At 43.2% G+C, this 13,357-nt stretch overlaps 1 protein-coding gene across 3 annotated transcripts in view; it reads left to right on the top strand.

Annotated features, from left to right (window-relative positions):
• LOC105020627 (trans-2,3-enoyl-CoA reductase-like) overlaps positions 1-13,357 on the top strand; it is a 46,050-nt gene that overhangs the window by 6,984 nt on the left and 25,709 nt on the right. For all 3 annotated transcript variants that reach the window (XM_020043477.3, XM_020043476.3, XM_020043475.3), the window contains exon 2: positions 8,887-8,938. In XM_020043477.3, coding sequence (XP_019899036.1) covers positions 8,887-8,938 — 52 coding nt within the window. The remainder of the gene's footprint in view (positions 1-8,886; positions 8,939-13,357) is intronic.

Genomic DNA, 13,357 nt, shown 5'->3' with positions numbered 1-13,357 from the left:
ATTTACTAGCAATTATCCAGATACCAGAGCACTGCAATTGTGGTTTTCATCCTTTTAAAGCCCTTGTGGGTGGACAATTTTTTGTTATTTCTATGTCACATTTTACACACAAATTATAGTCAGTTTGGCGACTCTAGATGGTTTCAATCATCCTGTTGCAACACTACACACTCTTGTTATGTTTACTGCGCCATTGTTTCAAGTTATTATACAATAGATTTAAAATAATGAGGAAATGAGGAAACATGTTTTGTAGGTCGCAATTAATTTACATCTCTTGGGGATTCCAAATAATCAGTAAACCAGTCTGTTTTTTTGGATAATGAGGAGAAAAACAAACTGTATTTTAAACTGGATAAGAGCGTCTGCTAAATGTAAAAAAGCCAAATGTAGAAAAACAATATTTATTATTGAGATCATTGGAACATGACATCAGACAAGTTGAACGAAACACAAATTAACCATTAGATGCCAGGGGCTGTATTAACAAAACGTCTTAAGGCTAAAATAGTTCCCAACTTTAAAAGAAACCCTTAAAAACAATAGCCGTGTTAGTCCTAACTTTAGGACTCCTACATTTTTGGTGTAAGAGTATTTCACAAAGTGTTTTAGCGCGAAAACCAGCCCCTAAATCTGTGAAAAGTTATAAATAGTCAAGAGAACTCCTAAGTCACAAAGACCAGGTCACAAACTATCCTGAAAGTGCTGCTGCTGGTAGTCCGCCTCGTAATTAGGTAGACATTTTAGAAACATTTATTGGTTTTGGCTTAATCGCGAAGGTATTATGATCATTGTAGACCTAGTCAGGGATACAGTCACTTCACCAACAACCCAGTAAGACCAGAGATCAAGGTTGTGACAAATCTACGCAACTGGTCCACAGGGAAAATGCAGTGACGCAGCGCAGACGAACTATGTACTTCTCAGTCATCTGTCTGTAGAATATTACATCAAACAATAAATGCCCTCTCCAGACCCCACATCATCTGACAATTCATAAGGTTTCCTCTTGATGTTCGCCAGCTGCAAAGAAACAACACTGACTTCATGGTCATAGCTGGACTACCCAGTGTAGTTGGTGCTATAGATGGGAAACATTATTGCACAAATTATTGCACATTCAAAAAATTAACAGCCATTTGTTTACAAGCTGCCAGACACGCTTTCAACAATTTGCTAATCATATCTTGACTAGTCAGTATTTCATTCTTGGTTTCATGTTTAACAGGATCACACCCGCCCTTTCTCTTAGCTTAAGATTTCTTCCTTAGTAAAAATTGGTCTCAGCAGCTATGTGAATAGGTTTTATTAAGACGAAACTCTTAGCTAGACATTTTTACTGCTTTTTTGGAGGACTCTGGGTGGTAAGATAAAAGGTTTTGTCAATACGGCCTCAGATGCCCTTCTTATGAGCAATAGATTAGATTAGAACTGGATGTACGTATGCATCTCTGATTATGTGCAATTATTCTTTCAATGAAAAGGCAATGTCTGTGGGATGTGTTCAAATAGCAATTCTCACATACAGTATGCAGTGGCGACTGGTCATTAGGGCCAGGCACAGCCCCACCTGTTGTCAAAAGAAAGAATTGCAACACAATTGTAATTTTTATTTCTCAAAGATTACTTCCTATAATTTATTATCTATGAATACAGCATCTTTCTAAATTGCATATCATTTGTGTTAGGATTTAATTTCATGTTCATTGGTCCCTGCCTTGCTGCTTCAGATTTTGTTCTGCTGATTCGAGTTTGCAGTAGTAGGCCATAGGCTAAGTGTGAATGTGGGGCTAGCCCCTCTCTCACAATGCAATGTACATTGGTGCTCCATTGAGCAGCCTAACAAACAGGTGGAGGAAAACATGTACATTCTCAGTCGGATCAAATCTTCAAAGGGACATCTAGCACTGTACAAAACGAACTGTTCGACTGTATGTATGAAGTGTAAAGGGCGGAGATAGCCAAGCAAGTGGACGAGGCACCATTTGTTGCCATACAGGCAGATGAGACAACTGATGTCTCCTGTAAATCACAAATGGTGGTTGTGTTGCGATACATGTTGCCTGACAATACAGTGACAGAGAGGTTTTTGGAGTTTGTGGAAGTCAAAGATAAAACGGGACTCTCTCAGTGGTTCCAGGGTGTGCTGGAACCACTGAAGCTGGGAGAAAAGCTGATCACGCAGACTTAGGAAGGTGCGGCTGTAATGAGTGGAAACATCCGAGGGGTACAGACGCTAATGAAAGAGACATACCCACATGCCCAGTTTGTTCACTGCTATGCTCACCAGCTGAACCTGACCTTGCAGCAACTTTGTTCAGCAACATTGTTGAGCATCCTGAAGGTGTTTTTTGCAGATTTAACTGTTTTTGCCACCCTTTTCTCTGGCGCTCCAAAACGTATTGCGACACTTACTGAGGCAACACAGAGACGCATTCCAAGGCCAACTGTCAATGCAGTTTGGGAAAACGGCGCTGCGCTGCTCCTGTGTATGGAGGACATACGCACACAACCAGGATGGGATGAGGACACCATAAGTGAGGCGTACGGCCTGTCAAAATAACTTGGGGACCGAGCCTTTCTGCAGCTGCTGGAATTTCTTTTCTTCCTTATGCCAGAAGTTGATGTTTTATACAACACTCTGCAAAAACGGAGCATCGATGCATCTGGGATTAGTTGTGCGCTCACCTGTTTCAAGGAGAATGTCCAGAATATGTGGAAGCAAACTGATGAATGGGCTGCCATCGTTCACGATGGAACAGACGAGCCAGGCCGACGAGTAACCAACACAGAGCCGGTGATGAAGGAGGCTTGCGACACAGTCATCTCCCAGGTGGAGCAGAGGTTTTCACAAAGTGACCACCTGATCGCTGCCAAGCTGGTTGACAGCTCGCTCTTCCCACAATTTGTTCTCTCATTCCCTACATCTGAGCTTGACTGTGCGGTGAAACAATGGCCTCTAGGAAACAAGGAAAAGTCTGAGCTGACCACTCTAGACCGCCACATTGAGCTTCACACTGGTAAAACGGCCCTGTCTCTGTTAAGATCCATCCATGAGAACAACCTAGAGGAGGCTTTTGCTGAAACCGTCACTCGGCTGAAAATGGTCATAATAACACCTATGACGACATCCGAGTCAGAGAGGAACTTTTCCACCTTGAAGAGGGTAAAAACCTTCACTCACAATACCATGGGACAGCCACGACTCAACGCATTGGCCATGTTGTCCATCGAAAGCCAGCTGATTCAGCAGCTACATGACTTCATTCCCAAAGTCATCGAAAGGTTTGCCCAGAAGAAGAACCGCCGTGCCACCTTTCTCTTCAAGTGAGCTCTCAGCCTTGGTGAGTGAAAGCATATTTTATCATCCTGACTTTGTGGTGCTGGTCCGTGCATTGGTCATATTTTTGTGCTGGATCGATTGATATAGATGGTGACGAGTGTCAGTGTGTCCATGCTTATCTATTAAGGTTGTTGTCATAGAATGGATCTGTATCCCTAAAAAGTTGTATTTCCGCTTCATTGTGGCCTTCAATGGTGTTGAGCTCATTGCTCTTCACGTATGGCCCTGTAGGCACATTGGTTCTGAGCTTGGTTGCATTCGTGATTTAGGTTTGTAAATGTGACAGTGGTAATTTTACATATGTGTGAGAGGGGATACCAATTATACAAGAAGGTCTCTCTCGCTCTCTCCAGTATGTTACCTGGTAGAAGCAAGCCGCTCTGTCGTTAGAAGTGTTTTGTGGAGCCACGCTGTTTGTTGATGTGTTAAATAAACACATCAGTAGCAAGAGGCAGTTTTGTAGCTTTACTGGTATGTATCCTATATTTTTAAATGGTTTGTGCCCCACCAATATATAAAAACGTCACTGACAGTATGTATATATATCTATATATATAGATGTGCACATACTGTCAGTGGTGTTCTTATATGTACATGCCTGAATTTTCATATATATATGAGGGGGAGAGAGAGGGGGGGAGAGAGAGGGGGAGAGAGAGGGGGGGAGAGAGAGGGGAGAGAGAGGGGGAGAGAGAGGGGGAGAGAGAGAGAGAGAGAGAGAGAGAGAGAGAGAGAGAGAGAGAGAGAGAGAGAGAGAGAGAATCGAGTACAGTATTCTAACGGCATGAGAGAATCATAGTCTCCATAGATGGCGCTGTTTCACTGCAAAACACGTCTAATGCACAGGCTCTCTGTACCAGCGTTGTTAATGCACAGGCCTTGTTCATAAAGATAGTGATATCCCCTGTACACACTTCCAGGAATGAGGAGGGTTCATATACTACCTGAAGCCGGATGGTTTCCGGCATAGAACCTACTGATCACAAAGCAAAAGATACTGTAGCTTCAGTCAGACTCCAGTTTAACACCTGGTAATGGCGTCATGAATACGAGCTTTGTGATTGCATTATATAGGCATTCACACAGACTGTGCAAACATTTAGAGCACATATACACACACACACACAGCCACAGGCTATGGAGATATGGTGTGGCATATGTTTTATTCATGACCCTTTCTTCACATGCACAGATATGGGAACAAGCACGCAATCGCACTAACCCCCCCCCCCCCACACACACACAGACACAGACACTGAGATAGTAAAACAGGAACACACCCAGACACACACACACACAATGTGTTTGCCCAAGCAGACCACTGCCGCATCATGAAATGGACATTGTTCTGTTCCATTCTTCTCTGAAGAACGGGGGTGTGGCTAGGGATTGCCAGGCCCTGTCAGTCAACACAGACTCAAGGTCTTTGACGGGAGGGGCTAGATGTCACCACCACGTTAGTGACTGATCGACCGCGGGAAAACCTCATGCCTGAGTTTGACCTTGTTTCTGTCCCAGGTGGTGCGATTATGCTAACTATTGTGATGCCTAACTTTTACTTTTTATGTTGGAGAAATACAAATCTGTTCGGGTTGTGGTCCCACGGGAGGTATTTGTGAGAAGTCTTGGACGTTTTCTCGCCCATTTGTTCACCACATAAGATATAAAAGACGTGTTTTGCCCTTTCACTCATGTTTTCTTACAAATGGTACGAATGGTACATATATTACCAAATCTCCAAGGGTATGCAAACTTTTGAGCACAACTGTATGTTCTTATCCATAGCAGCTTTCATTGTTGCCAGAGGTTTTAACTTGAACTCATTGTGAACTTGTGAACACATTGTGCCACGCCAAGGGAACAACACCCCTGGACCCTGTGTACACAAACATGTGACGGTACCAAGCCATCCTCTGACCCAAATGTGCCAAGTCATGTTTCCCTGTGTGTTGTGTGATTTTGAGAACACAGACTGAATGTCCATCCAGGAGACAACAAAAATGTTTTCACCCTGGAGACAACAGGTAGCTACATAGCACATCAGCAGTCACCAGCTTCATGTGTGGATGACGTTCCCATAGAACCAATCTGCATATATCCTAGCCAAAGCCCTCAGATAAATGGAAAAGCGCAGATCTTACTGAAAGCCTGTACTGCTGAATTTCACCACAAAGCACCCCGAAGACTTTGAGATAAGGGACGTGTACCAGGTAAATAAAATGTCCTCAAATTCCTTGAAGATACAAAAAGTAAATACAGATTCAAGCTTGAAACGCTCAAAGTCACACCCAGAACAACATTAACGGAGCTGCATTGGAAACAGTCAGCAGTGAGTAACTGGGAACAGTTCGGCCTGCCACCCTGGGCCACTTTCCACATACCACCGTTCCACTATTGGTAACATCCTGATAGGCTACGTCATGGTTTGTGTCAGAGGCGTGGCTAGGATCACAATACATTCGGGGCTTAGCACAACCAGCCCTGGACCGAAGGTACAGCGTTTTGAGTGTATATGCGGAAAGTTTTGATGTACACGGAAGTGCTGAAGTTTGTGTACGTGGTGGAATTGAACAGGTATTGAACACACGGGCTTTGTGTGCCCGTCGGTAGCGGACAGAGCCTTTCAGCAGATGTGCTCGCGCCACCCAGAGGACACCCAGAGGTAGGGGAAGACGGGCGAGCCCACCAATCGGGCCGCGCTCCCACCTGCTCCAGACGTCTCTTTCTGAGATGATGTCAGACGAAGCCTGCGGCGTTACCAAGGACCCTCCTCACCTCACCCGTTCGCTGTTCATTCGCCTGCCGTCGGTCATAGAGAGACTGTTTTAAAGCATAGGGTCTATCATTAAGAGGGTCAGTTTCTATCTGCCAAAATTCTTGCTTGCAGAACTGTGTAGGTGGGACGGTCTGACCGCTAACACGATACTGCTCAACTGGGCTTAAACACGCTCACACAAGCATGCCCCTAGCACTGGGATGTTATGTAGTCTGATTATCCGATGCATACGACCATCAAACAATTTAAACCCACTCTCTCTAACCCCAATATTGTCAGTTCTCTTACAAGAGGAGTGGCTGTCTTTACATCAGCATTTGCCAGTCCCCTTGTTTTGTGGACTTGCTGATTTGTATCTTTGCATATTCTGTTTAATTCCGTAATCCTTAGATTCAGCTTTCATTTTGAATAAAGTTGGTTAATTAGGCTTGCACAGGTCACACATGAAGTATATTTATTTCAAATGTTACTGCACAACAGTAAATGTTGCCACTTAGTGTTATGATGAGTGTTACAGTCAATTCCTGATTCCCAGTAAACAGTTTGTGTGATGAGTGTTACAGTATATTCCTGATTCACAGTATATGGTTTGTGTGATGAGTGTTACAGTTAATCCCTGATTCAAAACGATCATATACACGAGGGAAATAATGCAAGCAACCGAGCCTTATGAATTATGGCAATCGAGGCATATCAATGATTTGTCTCAGAAGTTGAACAAGAAAGTCAAGAAGGATCTTACATTCTACTCATCTTGTGATTAAATACTTACATAATGTCAATATGCTGCGATGCATAAGGGAAAGGCTGACTACCCTCCATTCCTTTCAAAGCGGAGGGAAGATTCAGAGCATTTACATGTGTGAATGTGCTTTCTTTGAGGTTGTACAGTAATCAAATATTGTCTCTTGAAACTCATCGAATGGTTTGTATCTAAATGCATAGATGTGTGTGTGTGTGTGCCATGACTGTGCTATGACCTTCTTTTTTTTTTTCTAAAAGGCCCATGCATTTGGTATGCTAATGTTGGGTGCTGTGGACTGAAATGCTATTATGCTTCATTTGCCAACTTAGAACATGTGAAACTAGTACACAAAGCAAAAACAGGACAGCACTCAGCTCATATACTTCATAGACTTTGTTGTCACAGAAACATTTTGGTTCCAAGCCCTTCTATAGTGTGTGTTTAAGACTACGGTAAAGCCTTTGCCATTATTTTATAAAACCGTTCCCATTGTCTTACATGAATGCTGAAGAAGTGTTGCAAACAGCATGTCTATAAACGCATATACTGCACTTAAATAACCGGAGTGCTGCCTATTTTTTTTCTTTACTTTAATAATTCACAAAGATTTAGCCCCCACTCAGTTAAGTTCACAAAAATGAGTGGAGTGCCTTGTTTACTTTTTATGAACCTAATATTTCCATTGTGTTTCCCGACTGTTACTCATTTCATTCATATTTGTGGTTGATAAAACACAGGTCACATGAGAGGTGTACACTGCCTCACTACTGCTACAAATTAAATACCACAGCGGTTTAAATGGAAGAAGCAATATGGGTAGTTATAAATAGAAGGCATCACTAGAGTTGACTGCCTTGTGACACTCCTACCGCGACGATAAGCATATTGCACATATTCTAACTTTGCTGGAAAAGTTGAGAGTTTAAGAGAGTTGCAGGATTACATTCTGCTAAGAGTGCTTTTTTTTTTTTTGCTTACTAACAAGCTAGTCACAACTAAGCTTCCTCTTTCTCACACCACTTCTAACGGAACATCAGTTGACTCCAAGTCTAAACACTAAAAGGTAGTTTGTCCCTTCAATTATAGTAAATACTGTTTCATCCCTCGCTGCTAGTCTTTGAATGAAAGGAATGAGAGAGGTATCAGGTCTCCAAGAGTCTGCTCCTATTTTTTGGCCGCTGACCCGCTGTGAGAGTCAAACCGGGCCAATGGGGTGGCTAGGAGCAGCTCGCCCGGTTGACGCCCGCGGTTTGTGTGATTGAGCGATGCGACCCACGCCACCGTGCCCTACGCTGTTTGGCACGGCCCGCTCGTTTCCCCGTCCAAGGGTCAGAGCGTGCCATCTGTGCCCAGGCTAGGGATCAGCAGATCCTAATGTGTCCCATTCTACTCCCCACCTCTCCCCCTGGAGCCGGAGAGCCAAATGCGACATTTAAAACTCTACCTTCGCATCTGAACTCTTAACAGGCACGTGCAGGTAAAAAGCCCTGATTGGGGTAGACTCCGCTCTGCCTTAAGGGACCGACAATAACAACACAGACTGCGCGTGTTACGCAGGAGTGTGTATGAATGTAACGGAGTGTGAAGGTCTCCGTGCACCTGAGTGAGTGCACGCACACGTCTACGTAGCGCGTGTGTACCTAGGCGAGCTGTGCGCAGATGGAGGGCGCGCGCGTGTTTCTTCTCACTTCTCCTCTGAACACTTTTCTAAAGGGCACCGATACTCAGCTGAGATGTGCGAGCCTACCCCTTCATGACAAACTTCAATCCCTGGGCTTCTGACAGTCGCTGAGAGAGGCAGAGGGGAGGAGGAGGAGGAAGAGGAGGAGGGGGCAGGAGGAGATAGCTCTGCAACTCTCCTGTCAGCGCCTACAGCACGATTCACGCTAGCGTTGGTGTGTCAACCAGACTGAAAATTAGGACGCGCTCCGACAGCCTTAAATCACTGCAGAGACCTCTGGTATTCGCAGCAATAAATGAAGGTTGTCACTTAATCACTTTTCATCTCCTTCTCTTCCACAGGTGCATCCTTCCGCAACTGTTCTTGACCTGAAAATTCGATTTCATAAAACATGTAAGTATTTAACTTTAATGGGCAACAGTTTCCTTTATGTCTGAGCCCTTAATCAAATACAGTATCCCTCAGACAGGTGGGTGTGGGAGCTAAGTCCAGAAGTGTCTTTTTAACCTTGTCATTGTATGTAAACGTAGGGAGATTGGCTGAAGGTCATCGATTATTCACAAGGGTGGATATTATTCCCTGAGGACTCTAAAGCCAATTTCTCAGAGTTTCTGTAAGCCTTTAGTTTCCCTGAGGACTTTCTGTTAGGCAACATATCACCAGACACTTGATGACACATACCACCACCACACAGTAACACTATTTGTAGATTCAAGGAACAGTAATGAATCAGAATGTAAAAAATTCTAATGATTCTACAGCTTGCTCAAAAGTTTGCATACCCTTGGAGAATTGGTAATATATGTACCATTTGTAAAGAAAACATGAGTGAGCAGGCAAAACATATGTATTTTATTTCTTCTGGGATTCACATTCAAATGTAGGTCATAACAGAATGGCACAATCATAAAACAAAACATGGCAACCTAGAAAAAAATGAACTGACCCCTGTTCAAAAGTCTGGATACCCTTAGTTCTTAATATTGTGCATTGCCTCTTTCTGCTGTAACCACTGGAGAGTAAACTAGGCCTTGTGCTTAGGGTCATTGTCGTACTGGAAAGTCCAAGAGCGTCCCATGCACTTTTTTCATGCAGAAGAATGCAAATTGTCTGCCAGTATTTTCTGATAACATGCTGCATTCATTTTGCCATCATTTATCGTTTTGGTCTAGTCACTCCAAATTACAGTGTGCATATTGTTGCCAGGCTTTTTTGTGGGATTGGCACAGTAAAGGCTCCTTTCTGGCAACTCGACCATGTTGCTCATTTTTTTTCATGTGTCATTGTATTGTGTTCCTTAAAACAACCACACCATATTTCTCCAGAACAGCCTGTATTTTTCCTTAGGTTACTTGTGGGTTTTTCTTTGTATCCCGACCAATTCTTCTGGCAGTTTTGGCTGAAATCTTTCTTGGTCTACCTGACCTTGGCTTGGTATCAAGAGATTCACAAATTTTCCACTTCTTAATAAGTGATTGAAAAGTACTGACTAGCATTTGCAAGGCTTTGGATATATTTTTATATATTTTTCCATCTTTGTAAAGTTCCATTACCTTGTTACACAAGTCTTTTGACTGTTCTTTTCTGATCCCCATGGCTCAGTATCTAGCCTGCTCAGTGCATCCACGTGAGAGTTAACAAACTCATTGACTATTTATAAACAGACACTAATTGCAAGTTAAAAAGCCACAGATTTTCACCTGTGTGTCTGTAACAAGACCAAACATTCAAGGGTATGTAAACTTTTGATCAGGGCCATTTGGGTGATATCTGTTTTTATTATGATTTCAAAAGGAGAAAAAACTATGTGATAATAAATGGCTTCATATGATCACTATCCTTAAATAAAAGACAGTTTTCTTTGCATGATCAGTCGTATTTTCAAAATGAATGCCAAGGTTTCACAATATCTGCCAAAGTATGCAAACTTATGAGCACAACTGTATCTACCAGTTGTGATATAGTCTGTTTCTTTCATTGAAACTGAAATGATATTAAATCCCACTAGGTGGCAGTACAACAGTATCCATACAAATGGTGCTTCCGTCAAGCTTTTTCTCCCCACAACTTACGATCGTCTCCTTCCAGAATTGGAGAACTTTTATCCTATAGATTAATGTCCACCTTAAATTGATTACCGTAACGATACACATTCACCCTATGCTATTTCCACGCAGTAGGGATTCAACCCAAAGCTACGTCGGAGCTGAGCAATTTTCTGATGCTAGATGTAAGCCACAATAGCTTTATCAGAGGGGAACTTGCATCAACAATCATTAGTGTATTGACGAGTGATGGCAGCATGTCACCACATCCAGGACGATCAATAGTGTTGCACGATTTGCTGATAGATCTAGTCTCAGCCTTCAGCAGCTAAACAGCACATGGAGATTCATGTGGATATAGAAACAAGGCAATAGACTTGTGCTCTAGACAACGTCTCTTATGACGCCTCTGTTTGGTTTGACCTATGACACCACCTTCTCCACTCACTACTCGTCCCCTTTCCTCTCCTTTTACTCCTCCGCCCCCCCCTTCTCCTCTTCCTTGTTCTCGTTCTCCTCCCCCTTCTCTACCTCCTCTTCCTTTATCTGCTCCTCCCTCTCCTCCTTCACTTACTTCCCCTCCTTACCACTCCCCCCCCTCCCCCCTCTTCCCTTTCTTCTCTTTCTTCCCGGACAGACTAGAAAGCCGAAGTGTTATGGCTGACGTTTCTATGGAAACCCCTGTAGCCAGAATAAAGTTAATTTCCCCATAGGCAGTCAGGAAATGTTTGTGGTGGTGATGGTGCTGGGGGGGGCAGATTTGTGGGGACCGAACTTTGCTCTCCTAGCAAGTGGTCTAATTATCTGTCTCTCACTTTGTCCACTGACATCAGTGATATTGGCTCTAATGACTGAGATCCTCATGTCTCCTTCCCAACAATGGGATTTGTTGTCCAGAACAGAATAGGGTTTCCACAGGCATAAAGGTCAGCTAACGCTTGTTTCTCTCTTCGGAATTAATTGATGGATGTACCTTGTTGTTTGAATATTTTCTTTTTTGATGAGGGGTATTGACATTAATGGCTTTGTGTTCAATTGAGAGTGAGACTATGCTACTGTAGCTTCATGAAAATGCATAAACTGTCTCACATTTCAACAGGGATAAATCCAAAAGCAGAATGTCACGTGTCTTAATCTGGGAATAACCATAACATTACCAACATTTGTAGATAATCTCTCTTGTAACAACCATACCATTAATGAATGTTTAGATCAATATTCTGAGAAAAAACTTAACTCCAACATTTCAGATCAGTACTCCTTAATTTAACTTGTGCCACAAAGTCAGAATGCTGCCTACCTGACTAATCAGGTAAAATGCACGATTGCCAGATCCCACCTTCATGTTACACTCCCTCACCTGATTGGTTGTTTCACGCAGACCACTCATTCTTTCACCTCACTAATCATGCGGACAACTTTGTGGCGGTTGCATCTAATGGCAAGCCTGCTTTTCTGAGACTATTGGCATTTACAAAACAACTATGAACTGGAAACAGGAGGGAGGGGCATAGATGTGGGGTGGTGAACAACCCCCCCCCCCATTATGCAACACAATCGGACTTCATTCCTATGTCTTTGGAAGGAGGTCAAATCATGGTATTCATTCACAAATTGTTTTGTGCTGTTCATACAGGGCTATGAGAGACGACTGGGTGAATATGACTGAATGTGTCCTATGTCAGTAAAGTCTGGTAGCAAGAAGGGAGCCATGAATCCCATTTCCCGATCCGAGAGACCTGACTGACAGTGTTCCTCTTGATGGGGATGAATGTTTCCTGAGGTGTTGCTAGCTTACTGCATCAGATCCGGCAGGTTGCCTGGTGAGAGTGCTGGGCCAAAATCCAAAAGGTTGCTGGATCAAATCCCCGAGCTTAAATGTCTATCGTTCAGCCCTTCAGAAAGGCTGTTAATGCTAATTCTTCCAGGGTTGCTGTCTACTATGGCTGATCCCTGGCTGTGACCCTGATCTCAATGTACACTAAATTGTGGTTGATCTGCTAAAAAGAAGGAATGCACTAGTGGATGAACATTACTTACAGTTCAATAGTTTGCATACCCATGGACAATTGATAATATATGTACCATTTGTAAAGAAAACGTGAGTGAGCAGGCAAAAGACATCTTTATTTCTTATGGGATTCACATTCAACTGTAGGTCATAACAGAATGGCCCGATCATAAAACAAAACATGGCAAGAAAGAAGAAAATGAACTGACCCCTGTTCAAAAGTCTGCATACCCTTAGTTCTTAATACTTTGTATTGCCCCCTTTAGCATCAATGACACCATGCAGTCTTTTGTTATAGTTGTCTATGAGGCCCTGAATTCTTGCAGGTGGTACAGCTGCCCATTCGTCTTGGCAAAATGCCTCCAGGTCATGCAAAGTCTTTGGTCGTCTTGCATGAACCACACATTTGAGATCTCCCCAGAGTGGCTTGATGATATTAAGGTCAGGAGACTGTGATGGCCACTCCAGAACCTTCACCTTTTTCTGCTGTAACCACTGGAGGGTGAACTGTGCCTTGTGCTTAGGGTCATTGTCGTGCTGGAAAGTCCAAGAGCATCCCATGTGCAGCTTTTGTGCTGAAGAATGCAAATTGTCTTCTAGTATTTTCTAATAACATGCTGCATTCATCTTGCCATCAATTTTCACAAGATTCTCCTGTGCCTTTAGAGCTCACACACCCCCAAAACGCAAGCCAGCTTCCACCATGCTTCACAGTGGGGATAGTATTCTGTTCACTATAGGCCTTGTTGACCCCTC

Source organism: Esox lucius, chromosome 24 (genome assembly GCF_011004845.1).
Source record: "Esox lucius isolate fEsoLuc1 chromosome 24, fEsoLuc1.pri, whole genome shotgun sequence".
NCBI classification, from domain to species: domain Eukaryota; kingdom Metazoa; phylum Chordata; class Actinopteri; order Esociformes; family Esocidae; genus Esox; species Esox lucius.
The sequence above is the reverse complement of the archived record's forward strand: the minus strand, read 5'-3'. Positions and strand labels throughout refer to the sequence as shown.